The following is a 22,796-nucleotide window of genomic DNA, read 5'->3' as shown; positions in this document are numbered from 1 at the left end:
TGCAAGTGCTTTAAAATTTAGGAAAAATTTGTCTGAAAGCATACCCCAGGTAGCTGGTGAACATTGTCGTCTTTGTGTTTATGCTCTTCAGTCAGTAATACAACTTAACTGATGGACTTTCAGTTCTGTTATTTCATCTGCTTCATTCCTTAAGGAAACACTGTGTATATATCACCAATGAAACAAATGGAAGAATATGTCATTGTTCAAGTTCCTTACAAGTGTTTGGTGATGGCTGGGTTTATGGCAAGTTTTTTATTCATATTCTTTATTTTCCTGCTCGACAACTTCCTAGGGTAGCCTTTCAGCCAATTATTTCAGTCCCATTTAAGTTCTTCCCCCACATAAAAATAATATTTAACTTTTTTTTTTTTTTTCCTGAAACTCAGGCAGCAGGCCAGTCAGAAACCATATTGAATAAGTATAGTGGATCTGAGATCCAGAATGAGCATTAGATTTTAGACCAAAGCTATTGAATTTTCTAATACATATAAAGTTATATATTAACGCATCAATCTATAAAGGTGCCCTAATGTAAAATACATGCAAAGCTCATTTGAGTTTTCCATGGAAAGAAATAAAATAATGACTTCTATACTGAAATGTGAGGATGGCTAAAAGCAATTAAAAATAAAAATGTCAATTTTCCTGGCAATGTGAACTGGCGACACCTTGCTACGTACTATAATATAGACTGATCAAAGTTTTCCAGGCAGCAGAATTAAAAAGAAATGAAAAAAAAAACCCAAACCCCACACAAATAGTAATAAAAAAAAATCCTCAAGACCTATTTAAACCACAGCCTTGTGTTAATAATGCTTAAGACTGGTCCATTAACTGAGTTTGGCAAAAGGCTTCTTTTTAAATATATTATTTATAATTCCTCAGAAAATAAACAGGTAAATATACAGGTTCAAAAAAGTTGGGAATAGCCCCTTATCCCTCAGTGTCCAAACCCAACTACCATTTTACCATAATAATAGGTATAAAAGGCACAGTTGCATATTTTGCATTCACCCTAATTATTTTTTATCATTTTATTAGTTATTTTTATACAAAGCACTCTATTTATGGAGTGGCACCAGATTTAACCTATTTTAAATCAAGAGGAAAAATACAAACACAAAATATATCTTTGTGTCATGCCAGGTCAGAAGAGTAATCAGCATATTAATAGTGGCTAGTTCCACTACAATTAATGTGAGTACTTGAAGTAGATAGAATTTTGTAAAAAATTTTTCACACCCATTTCAGATCTAAGGAGATGCACACAAGTAAGGTATCTAATGACTGGTTTATGTGGTGCAAAAATTGGTGAGTGACTGCTGATCCATTTAATCTGAAGGTCTTCTATGACCTGTATTATTAGCCTTGTAGAAAAAGTGTCTAAGAATATATAGAACCAAGCTACCTAATTTATTTTTGTGTGTGTAATATTAAATAAAATCTTATTAAAGGAAAGTCGGTTGAACATTTGTGTTATGCAATTGTGTATTCTGTTGAAACGTGCAAGAAAAATGTGTATACATTACATAAGCATTTTTAGAAGCATTTTTAAACAGGTACTTACAGATTATACAAAGCAGTAACTGCTGTATGCAGTCTCATAACAAAGTACTAGTTTGCATCTCTCCATATTACTTAAATAATTAAACAGAAAGATGTTCAATCATTATTAATCCTTGATTTTAATATTTTCTTTCTAAAATGTGCCCATTCATCGTAACTGCTATAAACAAACTAATGTTACTCGAAGGAAGTAAACCCAAGAGAGGAGAATGAAATGGCCAATAATGGCACATCCCGCTATATGGAGAAGTGAATTGAAAAGATAAAGGTGATGAGTTGTATTGATTTACCAACCTCTACTTTAGGCTGTCTAAGGTTATTTCAATGCAGTTCTTCAAAGCAAGAAACTACCCAAAGCTACATTGTGACTACAGTGTACTAGAGAGCCATCTAGCCATGCCTTAATGCCAGGTTACACATCCAGGGATTTTAACGCTTTTCCCCTTGAGCCGTCCTTGCTGTGTTGTTCGATTGTCAATTTCATCGGAATGTCTGAGCTCAGTCTGTCATTATTACTATATCATCAGCTACAAAGCAACTGGTTGAAGTTCTCCGTGTTTTGTTGCTTTTATTGCACAAAAACCTGTTTCATTTCCTCTTCCTTTCAAGAAGCGCTGACCATGAGAATCGTTATAGCCCAGAGCTCTTGCATATCTTGGACTCCTTCTGACTCACCTTGACCTGCTAGGTAAGTATTGTACCGCTTTCAAACCATTTTCTATCTAGCCTAAATGTTCAGTCTTGGCATCATTTAGTATTGCACTTCTCTTGGTATTAAACGCTTGTGTTTCAAGAAAACCTTCATTTATATTTTTTACATAATTGAAGCAATTAATAATCTGCAACGCTGATGACAAAAGGCTTACACTCTGCAAAGGTTTTGTATTTGATTTGTAATACTCTCTTGTCACTACATCATCCTATCGTCCATCCTTTCCACCCCACCAAGCATTCTCATTAATGCAGGCTTCTACTACTACTATTAGTTATTCATTTTGATCTTAAAAATTCCCTGGAACTGGCATATGCAGCATATCATATGCAGCATCTGCTGCAACATATCATGTCATTACAAAAAACCCCACATTAGTTCCTTTGGGCATTCAACTGAACCGCAATGGAGAAAAAAAAAAAAAAATTGTCATCTGGATTTGTGAACCATGCTGCTGTACAAAATGTAACTGAAGGTGTGTTATGAGTACATGTGTGTGTATTTGCAAATATGTTAGTTTCCTAAGCCAAGCCCCAACACTTAGCAGTTCCCCTGATCCATTGTGTGATCTTTGGCCTTTTTGTTATTACGATCTTCCCAGCTAGATGTTAGTCTTGCCCAAAATAATGATTTCAACAGTTTATCATCACTATCCTACAGTATATATGTTACTAATTGTGTTTATGTTGAAGTCGTCATTACAGAGAAGGAGAGAAAGAGACACAGCAAGAACATGTTTGTTCTATGGATAAAACAGAACTGGAGTTCATGAATCATAGGAAAGTATGCCATATTTTTGACTGCAGTCTCAGGCCGAATGTGTTTCTGGTTGCTTCCAGCCTCAGATGAGGGGTGAGAATATTAAAGCTGTGGTCCTTCACAAAGTGCCTATTAATGATTATTCTTTATATTTATCTCTATATCTGAATGGTTTCTGAAGGATTGTCCCTGGCAGGGATCAGCAATGTTCAGATGATATGTTTTGAATACATTTTTCCTGACCTGTTATCTTCAACAAGCCAGACGACAATCAAACAAAATGAGTGGCTTAACTCATGCTTCTGCAGAGCACAAACACCAGTGTGTTGTGTTCTTTATAATCAAGCTCATTACTATGGGAGGAATTTGCAACCATAGATTAAGGAAAGTATAAAAATCAGTGAGGGGAATTAGACATGCAAGTAACAACGTTTTCTACATTGTACAGTATAGTCAGACAGACAGTATAATTAAATGCCTGCTGTGGAGGCAGAAGTGGCGGGCAGATCTTTTGTCTCTTTGGTGGCCCCCTCTTTTTTGTTTCTTATTTTCTATTAAAATTGTTTGATTTAAGACTTTTGCCCCTTTTCTTTCTACAATATGAAAGGACTTTGTTGCTGCTTTTTAGCCTACAGGTAAACTTCTCTTCTAGTTAGAGTATTGACAGGAGATGGCTTGTATTCCCCTGTCTGTGTAAGGGGGATATCCTCTGGATTGCCTTCTTCATTTTTGCTGAAACTGGCTGCACTGAAGGTCTCATAGGATGAGGTCAACTTTTTGTTAAGGAGGTTTCTGTTGCGATCACCCATGAGGGAGGCTTCTCCATTGGCCAGCTTTTCTTGACTGCCCCGTTCATCAACAGGCATGAAAGTGGAGAGTTTTGGCTGGCTCTTCTGCTTTCTTTCAGGAGAAGTGCGAACTGGCATCCAGCAGGAGTCCGAGTGGCCGTATTCATCACACTCTCGGGTACATTTCCCTGTCAGGGCTACATCTGGTAGAGGCCTTGAATCTGAAAGTAAAATAGAGTTGTCTTTACAAATTAGTAGTATTACAATGACTTCCAGTGAAACTGAGAATCCATAAATTCACAAAAGGTATTTTTAAAGATCTCGGTAAGAATGTTGCAATACAATTCCTTGGTATTTTTTTTTTTTTTTTTTTTACATTGTATGTGCCTATAGGCAACAAACTATAGCTCCTCAACCTCAAAAATTGAAAAATAAGATTATTAAGCCACTTCCTGTGCTTGTAAATCAATCTCAAAAGCATTTGCCATTATATAATGATGATTTTTGATGTCTGAAAGAGTCAACCAAGCACTTGATTCTATACTTTCAATTTTCATTGAAATTATTAAAAATACCTTCTTTGAATTTTTTGTTAAAAATGCTTTGAATTTATGTGACAGGAACCTGAGGCCTTGCACCCTGCCAAATACTTGTGACATGCTTAATGCCCTGCAAGTGACAGCTCTATTATGACAAAGAGACTAAATTTGCACATAATGTAAACCTCTGCTTGTTTTCGGAGGATCAAGCATTCATGTTAGTATGCAATATGCTACATGAATTGTACAATCAATATAGGAGGAGCATACCAAACCCCCTGCTATTCGTTATAAACTTAATCTAACATGTACGGGTAAAGCTGTCCTGTGTGTTGTGTTTGGAGGGACAGGAAGAATCTGAGTGCTGCCCAAGCAGATGCACTAATATTTACATGTGCCTTGCATTAGAAAGCGTCCTTTTCCACATCACTGTGTCCAAGCTTTCTGCCTACTGTACTTGTAAGAGCTTTCACTGAAAACTAGCAAAGGTCAAGGGACTGCAGGATTGACTCCTACCAGACAAAAACACAGGTAGTTTTTAATATTTGTATTTTGATATTTGCATTTCAACTGAATTAAAAAGCTACCTGAATTAGGTTTAAAGCACTGGTAAGATTCTGAAACCTGGCTTTTATTCAGTTATTATTCAGGCATACTGCACTTTATGGTCTCTACAAGCTTCCCACAAAGTACAACATGATACTCAAACCATTAAAGCTGACAAAGAAATCAACAAGTAATTTATTGTAAAGAATATGCATATTATTTATTAGTAACAGTTGTCAACATTCTTATAGAATCTACCCACATGTACTCTGAATCGTATTTCAGTATGTCACTGCTTTTAATGAGGAAAACAGCACTGATGTTTAGATAACTCACTCTGCAGCTGAGATATGTAAGGCTGGGAGGAGGGAACAGGATGTTTCACCACCACTCCCTCCCTCCCTCCCAGTTGTACCCTTTAAGGCTTTTGCACTTAGACTCAGCCATGATTCTCACATTTTTTTCAGTGAGGAATTCAAAGGCTATGGACAGTTATTAGCCTATCAGTTTTCAAATGACTCTGTTCTGGAGACATAGACAGAAGATAGGGACTGCAATAGGAAAATCCTCTATTTGTCACCTAAATCTAATATTATTCTGGCACTCCCTAAAGGTAAGAAGCATAATTAACTGCTGAGTTGCATGTGATGTGCTTCGATTTTCAACAGAAAACCCTTCTTCATATTTTGACAACAGGGCAAATCCTCTTCCCATCTAAATCTCAATAAACTCCTTAAACAGCAGTTTATTTCCAAACAATGACCATTAAACATTATGCTTGCTACTAGTATTTCTGTTACTTTGGCAGACTATTAGCAAATGCTAATCAAAGCAATATGTCTGACCTTTATTTAAAACAAAGGAATATGTCTGTATTGAAAAGGATTTTTTTGTTGTTGTTTCGTTGAGTGGTTTTTTTTCCAGATTGAAACAACTAATGTCTCATTATATCTGATGGGGTTTTTTTTAGTGCAAACATATCTTGAATCAGCATTAATTGGGTTGATATAAATCCTTCCCTTGCTAGCAGTCCTTGAATCACTCACTTCACCATTTTGCATTGTAGTGCATCCCCTGTTCACTTCTGGACAAATATTAGGATTCTTCCTTATAAAACGTGAGGATTCCCTGCACAGTTCAGCCTTATAGTGCTGCTTTATGAAGCAACGTCTAAGTCAGTAGGTGGCTGGCTCTCCCTGTTGCATTAGGTGATAAACTTCATCTTTACACCCACAAAAGAGCTCAGGGAGACACTGGCAAGGTAATACAGCCCAAATAGTACCTTGACAGACTATTCCCAGGCCCATCAGAGAGGCCATCGGCCCATCAAAGACCAGTCTGGAGGTATGCCTAGGTATGTAGGACACCTTATGGTTTATGGGAGGCGGGGGGAAGCAGGCTGGGAAAGCATAGGACTTATTCAGTGATGTTTAGGGGAGGAACCAAATGGAGAACAAGTGAGGGTTTTGAGTCATTTTGGGAGGAACAAGAGTGAGAAAATAGATAAGGGTATTAAAGGGCCAGTCACATGTAAATAGTTTGCTGGTTATTAAGTTTGTCTGGTTGTGTCCTGTGCCTGATCAGCACTGTCCTGTCTTCTTAGTAAATTCCTTTCTAACTCTTTCCTGGGTATGGGTTCTCTATTATGTGCGTATGTGTGTGCACATATGTGTGTATCCACTCTCATGTAGTGGACTAGTGGACTCTTTTCCGGCCAAAGGGAGGAACAGAATGAGGCCACTGATGCTGTCTGTGTATGTGTGATTGCACTGAGTGTGATCTGTGTGGCCAACTGGATGCATTTGGTGTATGTGTGTGCCTACCAGGAATACATCTTCATCTTTGCTGCTGGTTGGACCTGCAGACATGGAGCAGGAGCAGCAGCAGCCTCATCTACCTCCAGCTGTCAGATCTGGTGCAATATATCTTCATCTAAAATACCCTTCAATTAATATTTGGCACGCGCAAGCCTTCTACTCCATTGCTTTCTTGCATCTGTTTTAAGACCTTGATGCAGTACAGCATGTAAGCACACATTTAATTTAACATGTTTTGAAATCTGTTGTATTTTAACTGCTCTTCTGTCTAAAAGATGGACATAATTTCAGTGTTTGGCAGAGGGGAGATGTGCAGGAAGATGTTTGTATGTGTGTTATATCAGAAGATGGGTAAAACATCTGGTGCTGTCAGGACTAAACTAGTACCTAAACCAGTCAGTTAAGGAAAACTTGGGTACTTTCTATACACTGCAGTAGATCACAGAGATTTAACCTTCATTTTGAATCAACTGCCACACCGCTTCAGCTACAAAGTAATTAACAGTATTTTGCTAATTCCCTGAACAGACTGACCCTTTTTTGCAGAGCAGTGACTTTACGTTCGGTTTTTTGCATTATCTGGTCCATGGAGTTGTGAACAACCTCTGAATTGGGGGGGAGGGGGAAGTTGTCTTCTAGCATAATTTACTTTCAAATATACCTATCTCTAAGTGACATGCTCTTTTAAGTACTTCTCAGCTTAAAAGTTAAATACTGTAGAAGCAACCACAATGCTAGCTGACAAGCCTAACTGAATATGACACAGCAAAGAATTTGTCAGTACAATTGGCACATCATCACGGAAGAGGACAACAGATTTATACACAAGTTATATATCTGGAAACTGACTCAAATAAGTACTTAAAATGCCAGTTATTAACAAAAAAATTTTATCACAATGTGAATTAGTGAGAAAGTAAACCTGGAAGGATAATATTACTTATCATACAAAAAATCTGTAGATATGGGTTTAGGTTTTAACTGTTTATACAGACTACTCAAATTTAAGCTTTTAATTGCATGAAATTATCTTCAGAGTTACAATGGAACATGTAATGTATGTTATTTTCAAACATATCCTCTTACAGTGTCTCTACATCAGAACTAGGTATTGCTTGGCTATTTGCAAAGCCATTGTAAACCCACTCCTTAAAATGAAGACATTTAGACAAATTTTTATGTATACATATAAATGGAGACTTCAAAAGTGAATATTTATAAAGCAGATTTCAGTTGCAACTGCTAAGACTTCAACTTAAAAAAAAATTGGAGAAAACTAATTTACAGGGTCTTACAATCTAACGTTCTCATTGCATCTGATATAAGCTTTCACCACCAATTTCTGAAGTTAGCTAATAAGTATATTTTTTTAAAAATAATGAATTTTATCATTAATCAAACAAATCTTTACAAATTTATGGATAATTTCTGAGACAGTAATACCTTATGTTTTCCATAAGACTTTGTACAAAAGCATGCAAATAAATGAAGTTTATTATTTATGTGCTTATGTTTCTGCTAATTGTAGTGAACTGTTGTTTTAGGGCTAGAAGGCTTACTAGTTATCAAAAAAGGAAGGCATCTACCATGGCAGTGTGGAGAGGGGAAATATTATGTTCTATATCCAGTTTAAAGCTAAAAAAGTTAGCAACCAAAATATTCCACCTAAGTAGTTTTTCATTATTTTCTCTCCTCCCCTTCCTTACCAAAGGTCAGTATTTTTCATCAAGTACTCAGTAAGCATTATCAACAAGTCAACAAGTACATGTTACAAGTTATGTGCTTTTTTATATGCACATATTGCAGTAATATGATCAATGATGCACATTCGCTCTGCTCTGCACATTTTTTAACAACTGTTCTCATACAATTTATTTTGTAGAAACACAGCATTATCATTTAGTTATTACATTGTCCTAGCCTATAGTCTCTTTTATAGAAAGATGCAAGGAGATTTCATTTTCTCAACTTTTTTAAACCACACACAAAGCCTATGGCAACAACGGACTTTAAATGTACTTAAGTAGTCAAAAGCTCTGTTCCATTTGTCCCTGCAGCTGTAAAACCCTCTGAAGCAACACTGACACCCAAGCTAGATTCAGTAATTTTAACATTCCCAGAGAGAATGCTGTGCTCAGAAAACATTCCTCGCTGTAGACCTTTTCTTGGAGGAGTACATGACCACAGTAGCCATACAGTACTACAGCAGTGCAACAGTACTTGTGTAAACCATGCAGCCTGGTCCACAGGATCTGAGGAGTCATTGGCAGATGATTTTTAAATAGTATCTATGACAAATCAATGACTACATGCAGGTTTTGCTGCCTTTACCCTTTGATGGATCCATAACATCCCTGCATGGTTCCAGTTATGGAGGACCTGTAAAGAATGCCTTTGCAGTAGTTCCAGGCTACTGTGAGAAAGGAAAAAGGAAAAGGAACTTTCATACAGTAATGATGGAAACTGTGGTTTGGATGAGCCACTTTTCATTCCATCTTTTCCTGCACTCTGTATACACATATACTATATTCAGAGGACCATCCAAATTCAAGGGAAATACCAGTAAGGCTATGTAATTAAACAGGTCCATTTACACAGCTTTTATATTAAATGGTTGTCTATTTTATGATCTGTGTGATTGGAGACAGAATAGCCCTCTTAAAGCATAACAAGTATTGACTATATGATCAGAGAACAATAATGCAGAAAACAGCTGAGAGGGTATATATTGTAGAAAATCACTGTTAAAGGGGGAAAAAAAGTTAAGCTATAGTGATACACAGCTACAGCAGTACTGTCTGAAATTCCTGCTTCCTAATTACAGTAATTGAAGAACTGCACCCCAGTTAGTGCTGTGGCATATTCTGACATGCCAAGATAGTATTAAAATACTTAAACATGTTTGAAGGCATCAGCAATTTCTTTCTGTGCACCTAAGGCTAAATACAGTTAAACAGCAATTGAACATATCTCAAGAAGCATTTAGTGCCCCAAGGCTTGGACTGCTGTCATTCTGAATGCAACATTATCCTGTACTGCAGAGATAGTGCATGCCATCTCTAAAACAGTCCTAACGAATAAAGTCAAACACAAATCCACTGTTTGAGATATGCCAACTGCACTGAAGTAATGAATATATTAATTGCTTTTGGACCAGAATAATTGAATGTATATCATGCCCAATTCTGAAACTATTTTCAATGCTTAAGAAAATACTTCAGAGTACAGAAAGGCTTACCTGTACATTGATCAAATGATTAATACTGTGAGATGAGGTATGACAGAAGGGTTTACAATAATGGATTCTGAACCTTTTTATTCTTTCATTATGCAAGGAAAAAAAAGACATGGAATGAAAGCGAGAATTTTCAATACTTGAAAAATAGTAAAATAAAATTATCCTTTAAACAATTCCAAAGAACAGCAATACTTACTGCTGTAGTGTGTCAGAATTTGAAGTACTTAGCTGGTTTCAAAAGAGACCAGAGTGGAATTTCCAAAGCAAACAGGAGATACTATATAGTCCTCTACCACTTATACTAATAAAAATAAACCAAGAAAACAAAACAACACCATAAGAAAATAGGAATGGGTAACTGATTATTTACATTTGTAAAAAGCTCGTGCTAGATGAAGGAAAGTGAGTTAGCCAGGAGAGAAGGCAGCTGAGGGAGAAAACAACACTTTTTATGTACCTAAAAGGCTATAGTAAAGGAAGAGTGAGAACGATCTGTTTTCCATGCCCATTGTGGAAAGGACCAAAAGTAATGGCTTGATTGCAACAATGACAAATCAGGCTAGAAGTCAGAAACAATCTTTGAGGATAAATGTAGTGATGAAAGATTACAGACACTCCACCTCTGGGAGGATTTTATGAATATCTAGAAAAATGTCTCCCAAGGCTAACATAAACATGGCTAATCCTACCTTGCTTTACCAAGGATGCATTAAATGACCTCTAAAGATTCCTTTCAGCTCTGCAATTCTGTTAATATGATTACTAACATTTATGTACTTCAGCCTCAATCCAATCCTTAACCATTTCTGGGTTAAGATTCTTGACTTATTTGATAATAAATTAAGCTTAGAAGTTGGGCTTAGGTTCAGCTAAAAGTCCATTTGAGAATAACATCCTCCTTAAAATTTTATGTTAATAGAATTATCCCCCCCCCCCCCCAAAAAAAAAAGGGTTGGATTATGTAAGACAGGTGTTAGTCAAAGGAATACAGAAACAAAAAGCCAGTAACGCTAAAAAATCCCCACTCTCAAGTTCCAACATGACAATCTCACATTTATAAAATCTTCTTGCCTGAGTCCCATTCCATTCATTCCATTTTACAGTTTCATCAAAAAGTTAAAGACTGAATACTGCTTCTAACTGTAATGGTACAAAAGAAATCATGCCTCTGAAGTCTGTTAAACTTGAAAGTGGTATGAAAGGCTCTGTAAAGCAGAAAATTTCGACAGTGTTTCCTTGTATGAAACTTTGGGGTTTTTCACCCTTGCATAATACCTGCCTCTGTTTTAGGGCATAAAAGAGTCAAATAAGATAAATAATGTATAAGATTTTTATGCATTTCCCTTGTTTAATTAAACAGACCATACCAGACTACATAGCTACTTAACATGACTCAGACATGTAAACAAAGAAGTATTACCCAAGCAATAAAATTCTTGGCTTAAATTCCACAGTCATTTCTATCACACTTGCCTCCAGCAGGTTAAGGTACAATACTCTTTAATTGTCTATCTAATTATAGAATAACTCCATAAAAAAGTTTCATACCTAAATTAATGTTTGTACTAGCTCTGTATATTGCACCTGTGATCTTCGAGGAATCATCAATATCTCACAATTGACTTAAAGTTTGTTTATATCAAAACCAGACCTATGGTGTTGGTTTTACACTAAAAAAATAGTTGTACTCTTCCAGGCCCGAGTCATATTAATCATCTTGTTTTCAATGGAGAGTCATAACAGAGGTTGCATACACTATTATGTGTAAGCGAAATAAAATTGAACAGACAATTCTAGACAAATACTAATTTAAAACACTGATTACATTATAATATAAAAAGGAAGCACATTAGAAACATATGTCTTTCTCTTATGTTGTATTTATCCTGTAGTTCAGACTTTATTTTTTAATTTTTGTTCACAGGACCAATTGTATATATATCATGAGGACTAATAAGTATCAGCTTATGTGCTACCAGTGGCAAGTGCTGGACTAAGTATACAATGCTGAACTAAAATTTCCTAGATTTTAATTTTCTAGATTTAAATGTAATTGCTACAAGAGTCCTTGTAATCCTGTTAAATCCTTTGATAGCCTGATTTACTTCTATCACTGAAATGGCAACATATCCTTCAGAAAAGTAAGACTTTATGGCTTCCTGAAGTAGCATAGACAACATGATGTAGGAAACAGCTAAGCTTTCTAATTGTTCTGCCAATCTGATGCTAAAGCATTAATCTGTCACTGTGTAAAATTACATACCTTTATTTTTTTCAGTAAAACGTGTCACTGCTTAACAAACTCTAAGCTGAAACAATTTGTGAAGCAATTAGAATGTCAGCTCTCCTAAAGATGACTTAAGAAAAGTCTGAATCAGGGCTCAAAAGTCAACATAATTTCCTTGATACTCATGCCAAATTGATGGAACTGCAGGAGCTCTAACAGAACAGAGTAGCTAGCAGCCATTATTAGCTCATCTCAGCTGTATACTGTGCCTCCCTTTTATTTTATGTCTTCACAATAAGGATTTAATTTTTTTTTTTTTTTAATCAGGAATGGACACCAGGTAGGAAAACTAGTGCTTTTGCCACAGAAAAGAAAACAAGATTACGTGATTTCCCCTCATCTCCCTCCAATTTATGCTCATCTCATTCAAAAGGCAACTTATTTTTTGAGATACTACAAGTAATGTTTTCTAGCTCGTACTCATTAATTCATTACTTCCATTTAGAAACTAAAAGCAAAATCCCAAAATATGTTCAATGTCATTAAATTTCATGGATATCTCACAAGGATCTGAGAGGATATCTGGAATCAGTAATGAATGGTGAATATATAGAAGTCAGTGACTTGACAGAGCTGCAAGCTGTTTTGTAAGCTTGTTGTTTGTTGAAGTGATGCCAAAATGCACTAGATACACCTGATGTTTAGGTTCAAAGAGTGACTGGTTAAATAGACATAACCGCCACACACATGGCTACTTAACTGTGTATCGTAAGTAACGGGGTGGGGGGAGGGCAATGAACAAACAACAAAACTGAACCACTTGTGGCTATGGACAAGAACTCAAACTAAAATAAAAGTTCTGGTTGAATGCTTCTGTGCTTAAGAATTGGCTTTAAGGGAGAATACTGATTTCTCTTTCACACCTTTCAGTGAGTTACTTTTTTCTTGCAGAATTATTCTGCCACAACATAGTAAACTTGAACTGATTATCTTGATAGAACCACTGCATTCCTGAAAATGAAATACTTTATACAGTTCTACTTCATGCAGCAACATGTTGCTGGATTCTGGATCTTATTTCATTCCTGCATATAAAGAATAAAATATTATATAATAACTTATTAAATAGTAGTACTGCTTTCAGAAAAAGGGAATTACTCATGTTCCCAAGGAATTTTCTGTGTGACTCACATAATGTTTATTTTTTTACAAGTCATAGACTCTCAAAGGTTAAACTTCAACAGTAACTGTAAAATGTGCTAAAACTCTATTATTTTTTTATTATGTTATTTTCAAATGGAGGGAAGAATAAAGTTCTCCGTGCTCTGCATGCAAATGATCATCTAAATAATGCAGAGCTCAGCAAGAAGCAGAAACAAAAACAAATAACTTGTGACTACTTGTCCTTTTAGTAGCTGTCAAGAGGAAGTTGTGTTGTATGAAGAAATGTAGCAGTCATGTGAAGTATCCATTTAACCTTTTATGTTCACATAAAGGGAGCCTTATCCCACACAATGGAAACAAATACTTATCTGTTCATGTCATACATGTTTCTCTCACAAATAAACTTATGAATTTGTAATTTTACTTACTTAATCATACTAGCAAGGTCTGGGATACAGAACCAAATTTAATTCAATTCAGTGAATTGAAAGGAACAAAGAATGCATTTTCATTCCTTTAGTAGAATATCTACGTCACCAGATCTAAACAAATATTAAAATAGAAATAAAAGACTTTTCAAGATTATTGTATTAATGTACATTTTTTCCTGTTTGTATAAGTATACTCCAGAAGAAATGGGTTAAATGTTATAAAATATAGTGTTCATCTTCACTAATCATGAAGCATAGCAGAAGTATAAAATCATACAGCTCAGGAGTAAATGGTAATACTTCCACCTTTCACAGAGAAAGGACATGATTCACTGATCAACTAGTTCCAGACTCTTGTCTTTTGTTCCATGTCAGTGGCATAAGCCACAGTGTCACTCCAGTCTTTAGACGATTTATTTTGGAATCCTTAACTTTTCCTAAGAGGTAAAATCTACCCTGAAATTAATCCACATAAGTAAGTTTGTACTTCTGTTACAAGTACTGCTGCTTTCTCATTGAGCTGATGCAGGGGAGGGGGAGTGTTGGGAGCCTTTTTTGCTGTTGTTGTTTTTATAGTAAGTATGCGGAAGCCTTCACACCTCAAAAACTGGAGAGACAAACAGAAAAAGATAATGAATCTCTCAGTGTGATTTATGTCCTGCTCAAAGGGATTCTTTTTAATTTTTTTTATTGATTTTTCAGCTGTGTGTGCAGATTACAGCTAGTGAATTAATTACAAACATCAGCTTGGAATGGTTACATACTTATGACAGATTCATCTGGGTTACAGTCCATTAGTAATTAAGTATTAAGCAGAGCACTAATTCCCCTTGTGCATGTACAGTAGATAGACTGTAATCATACACATGAATCATAGGGATGTTGTACTAAAAGAGATTAGAGTATCAGTGTTTATCTCACTATAGAATGGAAAAGTATAATGATAATTTTATTTATTTTATCCTAATTGAAAATATAGAAGTCTGAGGGAAACAGAACAGAGAAGAAAAACATAATCAGGATTTACTTGTAAAGTCTAAGGCTGACAGAAATAGCAGTCTCAATTTTTCTTGTGGGAGGGGGAATCTAATGGATAATGTGATGTGTATCAAAATTTTTTGACCCTTGCCCTTGACACTAAGTATCCTACAGTGTTTCATTCACTCAATAGTTATAGGAGGTAAAGAAGTAGAATTCTTACCTTACAAATAGAACTGCTAGTTGAACAAGCTTGGACTTGAACAGGTGTCTAAGCATACTAGTCAGGAGCTATGACTCGCCCCTGAGATAAAGATAGTGGGTTATTGTTTGCTTTCCCAGCTACTAGGTAACATTTTCTTCAGATTTCCTAAGCCACACAATTGAGTGGATAGTCGAGCATATCCTTCTACAGATTTCTTGAGATATTCCTTCAAAATATGTGAAATATTTCCTAGCCCCAAAGTAAAATTAGAAATATTTTTGTCAGAAGTGACTCCAGTGGAAGTGCGCTTTAATAAACCAGTTCTCTTCATTGAAGAATGTTTAACATTGCAATTTTCTGCTCTTGCAAAGTGTGTAACCAGACCCCAAAAATCTTAAATCTCAGAAAATATCCCATTATTTTTAATTTGTGACATTTCCAGATTTCTTAAGAAGTACAGTACATACAGTTTGGACTACTGCTTCATAGCCAACATCTACTTTTTCAAGAATAAATCAGATTATAATCTCCATCATTTCACTCATTTGAATATCAGGAATTCTCTTACATTATTAGTTTATGCTTTCACTCAGACTTCAATAAAAATGACAAAATATTTGAAACTGGGCAATGTTAAGCTTGCTCCACTTGCAGTGTATGAATGAATTCTTGACAATAGGTAGGAAAAACCCGTTACTTATATCCGTTAAGGTAGCATAAAGCCCAGTCAAACAAAGATCTTTGTTTTTAAAGAGTACATATACCAAAGAAAATGAAGATATTAGTGTGTAAAATGTATTGGCTGCAATATAGGAAGAAAAATTAAACCTCTTGATTATCCCCAGTGTAAATCTACAGAGTAATTTCTGTTCATCTACCCAATATCAGTCACAGTAGTCATAATCACTTAGCAGTTACAGAGTTGTTTTGAAAATCTGAACAAGACGTGGAAAACTAGTGATTAAGAGGTCAAGTACAGGATCTGGGTAGAACATAAAGAAGTAGAAGATGAAAACATGTTTATCAGACTGAATCAGAAAGAAAAATACAAAATCTGCAGATTTTATCTGAGTTGAAAGACAATTATTGTTAAAGGGGAAGGAGTAATTTGGTATTTTTGCAATGACTATTTCAGAAAAGTTTTTAATAAACTGTTAATTTCCTTCTGTTAAATGGTCATTGGCTACTATTGCCCCCACAATGTCTCATGGCTAGATCATGTGGTACATACTTTGTGCAGGCAGCTTCCTTTCAGGACATAGAGAATACAGTTTCATGAATGAAAAATATTCAGTAGAAAATTGTTTTGTGCACAGTGGTTTAGTCTCTGGCTACTTTCTGAGATCATAATAGGGATGCCAGTTGAAATTGTGGTTCCTGTGAATGTAAAGCATTGTGCAGTGGAGTATAACTAATTTATTCATATAACAGATTCACTCTTGGATGGTGCAATTGGTTTTCACTTTGGTCAACTTTGAAGCTATAACTTAGGGAGAAAATTGCATGACGAAATGTCAGTTACCTGAGCCACCATAACTGTCAGAGGATGGAATTATTCCAAAAGAATTATTCAAAGATAGTGGAACACTCCTACTAGAAACTGGGCATCACACTTGGATTTTTCATGATCCTTGTACAGGAGTGAGCACCAGAGAGAGTGATGAACATGTCCCTTTGTAAGCAAAGCACCTCTGATGGTAGTGATCCGTTAAATTAGGCCTAGACTAAGCATAGTGGATAAACTCACAGTCCACAGTAGTGGACACCAGTGATTAGTTTATGAAAGTTACACTTCAAGTTAATTAATTTAATTGGACTGGTAAAGCATGGCCATAAAAAGATATGTTCTGTTTTATATCAGAGATGAGTGGCTGGCTAGATTAAGTTGAAAATTATGTTTACTTTTAAGTGATATAGATAGAAATGGAAGAATGAATATGTTCTCAAAACACATTAACTAAAAATACTTATCAGCATTAAAATTAACATTTATTTTATTCTGCACTTTAGGAATCTTATTTTTTATTAGACTGTTTATGGATACTCTCAAATCTCTTTCCCAGCAGGTATGTGAAAACTCACTTAATATTTAGCAGTGCAACAGACAGCTAAACAAACTCTCAGTGAATGCTTTACCCTACTATAGACACAAACTGCAACTGCATATATCTTGAGTGTTGTTAAACTTATTTTGTGCTACCGCAGAAGTATTTTATGGGTTTTTCTCTGTTTCTATTTACTGAATATTTTAGTCACTGAAAGAAGAGGAGGTCCAGAAAGAGGTCAGAATTGACAGCAAAACTGAATCAGGGCTTCTCATGCCAATGAAATAATGAAAACCAGCACTGTTCTTACAGCAACAATAATGAATATAAATAGACAAAAGGCTCTGAACAGCTACTGGGAGAAAGAGCATAAGACATCCATCTCGAGAAAAAAATCTTTTCCTGCCATCACAGATAGCTTTGTGAACTGGATAAATTAGGATGCCCTTTAAACAATTTTCATACGTCAAGAAATGTCTGTGAGAGACAGGTCTCCCTTATTTTCCTTTAGGGATCAGACTTAATAGGTTGAAATTTACTCGTATTTTCTACACCGTTATTTCTTATGTCAGTCATTCTCAGATGAAATCTGTTATCTCATCTCTGACATAGTTCAATACTTAAAATGAATGCTTTTTTCCCCCTTGGATTTATTTTCTCAAGCACACATATACCTATTGCTCTACAGATAACATTAGCAGGGTACAAGTACCGTCCAAATAATTGTCAACAGATAGTAAAGATTTGCCCAACTGTTTTTTTCTGTTTCAAAACTAAACCCGTAAGTAAATACGTAACTCGGCATCACAATAATTTACTAAAATAGCTGTGTATATCTGATTTTCTTCCATATAAAATGCTGGACACTGCGTCCAAAGAAAGATTAAAGAAGCAAGTTCCTTTGCTTTTATGATGGATAGCATGTACTAAACCCACAAGTTTAAAAGTCATTGGAGAGATGCTGAATCAATTAAATCCCAAGAGATTATAAGATTTTTGTCTGTCACTAAGTGATTCTGTGGACTTAATGTATTTTACACCACCATCTGTTCGAAGCTCAGTAGTGAAATACCTTGCCTCTACTTGAAACTATTTGAAAATAATTCTACCTTCTTCTGGAATAACAAAATAGCAATCTGTTACAATACTTACAAATCTCATCATGCTATAAAAGAACAATTATTCTTGTTAATTTCTTACATTTTTATTCATAGGGAGTTTTAATCTGAATTAAGATTTACAGAAATATGTTAGATTTCAAATTTCAAGAGGTAGAACTGGTGGAAAAGGAAGAAAGAGCAGATCTGGAATAAAATTTCTTTGCTAATGTCACAAAAAGCAAGTATCATTTAACTTCTCTGTTGTTAGATTCTCCATTTATTATACTTCAGTCTATGAAAATTTGTCTAGCTGCAGGCATTTCTTATGCTGCAAACCAAAGCTTATACATTTTTGTACAACAATCTGTACTTTGAAAACTCCCTTAGGAATTTTAAAATTATTTTTAAGACCTCACCTACACAAACTTGTCAGAAGAGTAAGCAATGGCTCTAATTATAAATACATGTGAGAATTTCTCACTGATTCTGTTTTACCTAATCTGTCTTTCAGGGAAAGGTAATATATACCTAAGGTGTAGCTTTCACAAGATGCACTACATCATTAGCACATAGCATTTAGAAGTCTGGTCAATCCAACTTCATTTAAATTTCTAAAAAGCACAAATATTTTGCATATTCAGCAACTGACCTCATACTGCTTTGACATCCTTTGAATCTGATATTTCTGTCATCAACAAGAAATGCAAATTCAAAGTAACCAACTAAACCTAGAGGCAAACCACAAAGCTGAAATAAATGTAAAGTGTGATCCAGTTCTGTTCCAAGGATAGCGACTGACGATTTCAGTTGAACAGAAAGGAAAGATTAGGTGTCTCGAGATTTATGTTTTGTGTTAACTATTATAAAGGAGATAAAAATTAATGCAACTTTAAACTCTTTGCTAAGACATTGACACCGATAGCATACCCAAAATCTTACATAATTTCTTTGTCTAAAAAGAGAACAGATCTTCCTCAAACAGGTACATTCAAAATGGTACCAAATGTTTTAGTAATTTGACTACATCTCTACTATTAAAGTTCCAAGGATTACGAGGACAGAGGTGATAAAACACTCTGATAGAAAGTTAGATACAAGTTAAATATTTGTTTCTAGTGTGCCATATAAGTACTGTAAAATGTATTTTTCAGCTTAAAAGTGTAAAGCTGCTCAGCAAAGCTGCTCAGCTGCAGTGTGTATATTTTTCTGACTGATGAGCTTTAGGTCAAGTGGAACTCTTTAGAGGCAAAGGAAGATTGCTTTTTACTTAAAATCAACTAAAAAGCTGAGAGAAGTTTCTGTAGCTCAGAGGGTGACCTGTGCCCCTGCCTCCAAACTCCAAACTTACAAGTGATGGGGAGAGACTTCAAGGAGACTAGAGCTAATTCCATAGAGGATGCCACTGAAGGTTGTTTGAATAAATAATCTGGAACAAAATGATGTTAAAGAGGAGTAGTAATAAGACACATTTTCAGACCTTTATATTCCATCTCATTCAGAAGTTCTTTGTTTTCACTATTAAAAAAAAAAAAACAAAACAAAAAACAAACAACAAACTACCACAACTCTTCATCTTAATACTTGGTGATCTCATAAAATAAGGCGTTGGAGAATAGGATGCCTTTGGCATCAGTTGCTGTGTTACTTACACTGTAAGACTGAACTAAAGAGTCTATCAAAGAAAAATATAAATAAAGGAATATTAGGAAATCAACAAGTACTAATTCATAAAGAGATAGCACAAAAAATGTAGATGAAGCTACCTATGGAGCCACATGACCTTTGCTTTACCTAGGGGTTACACCCTTAAAAGTTCCCTAATGCAGAAAGTCTAACAAGACAAAATAAATTCTGGCCTTGTTCACAAAACTTTTATTTTGAAATTACAGTGATTTACTTGTTGATGTTAATATAAGGTTCGAAAGGATGACTAATAGAAACTCAACCTAATCCTTAATCATGGAGCAATATTGCAAATAAGTCGGTATATAATTTGTAAGAAGAATTAATTTGTAAGAAAAAAAAAATGCCTGCTATGATAGATCATTCCTGTATTAGAAATACTATGTTTCTGCCTATTAAATGTACAAATTGCAAGTTTATATGCCTACAAGTGACAGACTATACAAGGGCATTGTATCTCATGGGATTACAGAGGGAAAAAGAACAAAAGTAAAGTTTACAGCATAAGAAAACTTAAGTAATTAAGACTATATTTCACCAATTTTGTCTGTCTGCTATGAAACTGAAATACAAACAACATTTACAACTGTGTACTACACATACGGTTCTACTTTGAACTTTCTTCTGTCCTACTAGGGTATTTTCATGTGTTTTTTGGTTTTGGAGATTTTGTTTATTGGGATTTTTTAAAAGGACAGCAAAATAAGCTTCAAAAGCCTACCTACTTTTTTTAAAATAAAAAGGCGGGGGGGGGGGGGGAGGGGAAGGGGAGGGGCGGAAATAATTCAAGTTTAAAGGAAATCAACTTCTTGCCAAACAGGACTAAGCAATAATAATGACATTTATGTATTGTTTTGAATAGTCATCCCAGACAGTAAACCTGACTTAGTCTGAATAGTATAATTACTTCCTTCATGTTTAATATTTTGTTGTTCATCAAATGAAATGCAAAACAAGCTAACTCCAGGTAGTTCTGCAAATCTGGCTTAAAATAAAAGTATTATCAATAACTATAGGTAATTTTATCTCAAGAAAATCTATCAGGTATCCAACACATCAAAGTACTTGTACTGCAGCTCTGTCCCACTGTTTTTTAATTATGAGATTCTTCTCTGCAGGATGCAATTCTAAGAGAATTTAAACAATTTATTTTAAAGGCTATAAACATCAGAAGAATTCTGCCTCATACATTCTGGAATGCAGAATATCTTAACACCTCACAGCTCGTAAAAGACAACCCTTTTCTAAGTAAAGAGACTTATTTGAAAACATGACCTGTCACAATAACTTCCCAAATAAATCGGTCACTATCAGTAACTGCACAATCTGAAGTTAAAAAGGATTTTTTTTTATTGACCAAATACAATTTGATTGTGAAAAGATATCATCTTCGAATACCTAACTAAAGGATATATTTTGAGGTTTACATATTGTAAATACTGAGAAATAAATAATGTTGCAAGTACAAGTAAAAAGAACTATGCATTTTTTGACACATGCAGAAAAGAACTTGTATGGAAATGTTAAGATATGGAGAAAAGATTTCAAACAAAAGCAGACATTTTTCAGACTTGCTTCTTTGTCTGTAAAAAGTCATAGTGACTCACTATTAGAAATATTTAACTTGTTCTGAAAGCACATCTTCTGAGCTCTGCAATACATACCAATTTTAAAAAGAACCTTTTATTTCCATAAAGCTGGATCAGCATATTTGAGGGAACACAAAATTTTATGGCAGTTTGCATCATTAAGTTTCTTTATTATAGTATCTGCCATGATCTTCATTATTGATCCTCTGGAAGTTTTTGATTTTATAATTCCAGATTTGAAACAAATTGAAATGGTGTCATTAAAATATTCTGGTTTACTAGTCAGTGAAAGAGTTACTAGGATGAAAGTTGCACTGACAAAACATCTGGTGGTTTACTTTAATCTAGGTACAGAATTGGTATTACAGGATTGAGAATTTACTAGCAGTTTTTAACTTTATTTTTTTATTTAATGCAATGAATAGCTCAAGTCATCATGTCTGTGCTCAACCCTGTGTCACACACAGCTCCACTCCCTCCCAAGAAATGTCATGCAAGTGTTTTATTGATTATGGGAGAGATCAGGAATATGCTCTGCATCTCTAGCTGAAGGTAAGCATTCAAGTAGAAGGAGAGGAAGGGATCTGTAGTCAGATTTTAGAAAGTAAACCTCCACCCCTAGTCAAATGTCTAACAGGCTACAGAGTCAAGGTCTTTCTGCTTCTCTCTTTCAGTAACTCCTGATGGCTGCACAGCACAAAGCTACAGGATGATGATGATGATGATGGCTCTCACCAGAAAAAGTTAGAAGCACTGGACCTGAATCCCCTTAGGCTAAATATAGTACCTACAACTTCCAATAGCCATGTTTGAATGAAAATGTCTGTGGTTTCTACTCTGATTTTAAGCTATCTGCTGATTTTGTGTGTTTTAGGAGCATTCAGGACTGCCTTTTTTTTTTTTTTTTTTTTTTTTGCCTTATTTCTGGATGTCACTCGAGCATAGATTTCCAGATTAAATGGTTTTGTAACTGTGAATCTTCACTTAGGTTCATAGGAAAATCTGTGATTCAAAACACAGTCACAGTTAGAGTATGGTAGCTACTAGATTAGCTTTCTGAAACTGTTTCTTAGGTACATATGCCTAAATTCCACCTCCAGAGCTAAAATAGGTGCTCTCAATATCTCCCATTTGCCTGAACAAACCAGCCATAAAAGCTTCGTCTGGCACCAAAACTATCAAAGCAGTGTTAAAGTTTTTAGTTTGAAAATGGTAAGGTCTAGAGCTGCTTTATGACACAAATCATAATGCTGTTAATTAAACTCTATAGCAAATACTAAACTTTGAGCTGCAATAATTACCAACATTTTCTCTAGGGCTCAATATCAAGTACTTACTTCAATTAATTAACTGAATTAACAATGACACCTTCAATAACGTTTCAAAAAAGGGATGGTTAAAATTCA

General features: G+C 35.1%; 1 protein-coding gene across 1 annotated transcript in view; it reads right to left on the bottom strand.

Annotated features, from left to right (window-relative positions):
* Positions 1-332: 332 nt before the first annotated feature.
* The window catches only part of PCDH7 (protocadherin 7), a 283,418-nt gene continuing 260,954 nt past the window's right edge, over positions 333-22,796 (bottom strand). Inside the window, 1 exon segment of the mRNA XM_037390899.1 lies at positions 333-4,049. Within this exon segment, the coding sequence (XP_037246796.1) occupies positions 3,670-4,049 (380 nt within the window). The 3' untranslated portion in view covers positions 333-3,669.

The sequence above is a fragment of the Falco rusticolus genome, chromosome 1, assembly GCF_015220075.1.
Source record: "Falco rusticolus isolate bFalRus1 chromosome 1, bFalRus1.pri, whole genome shotgun sequence".
Taxonomy (NCBI): Eukaryota; Metazoa; Chordata; class Aves; order Falconiformes; family Falconidae; genus Falco; species Falco rusticolus.
Note: the sequence above shows the minus strand (reverse complement) of the source record. Positions and strands in the feature narration are given on the sequence as shown.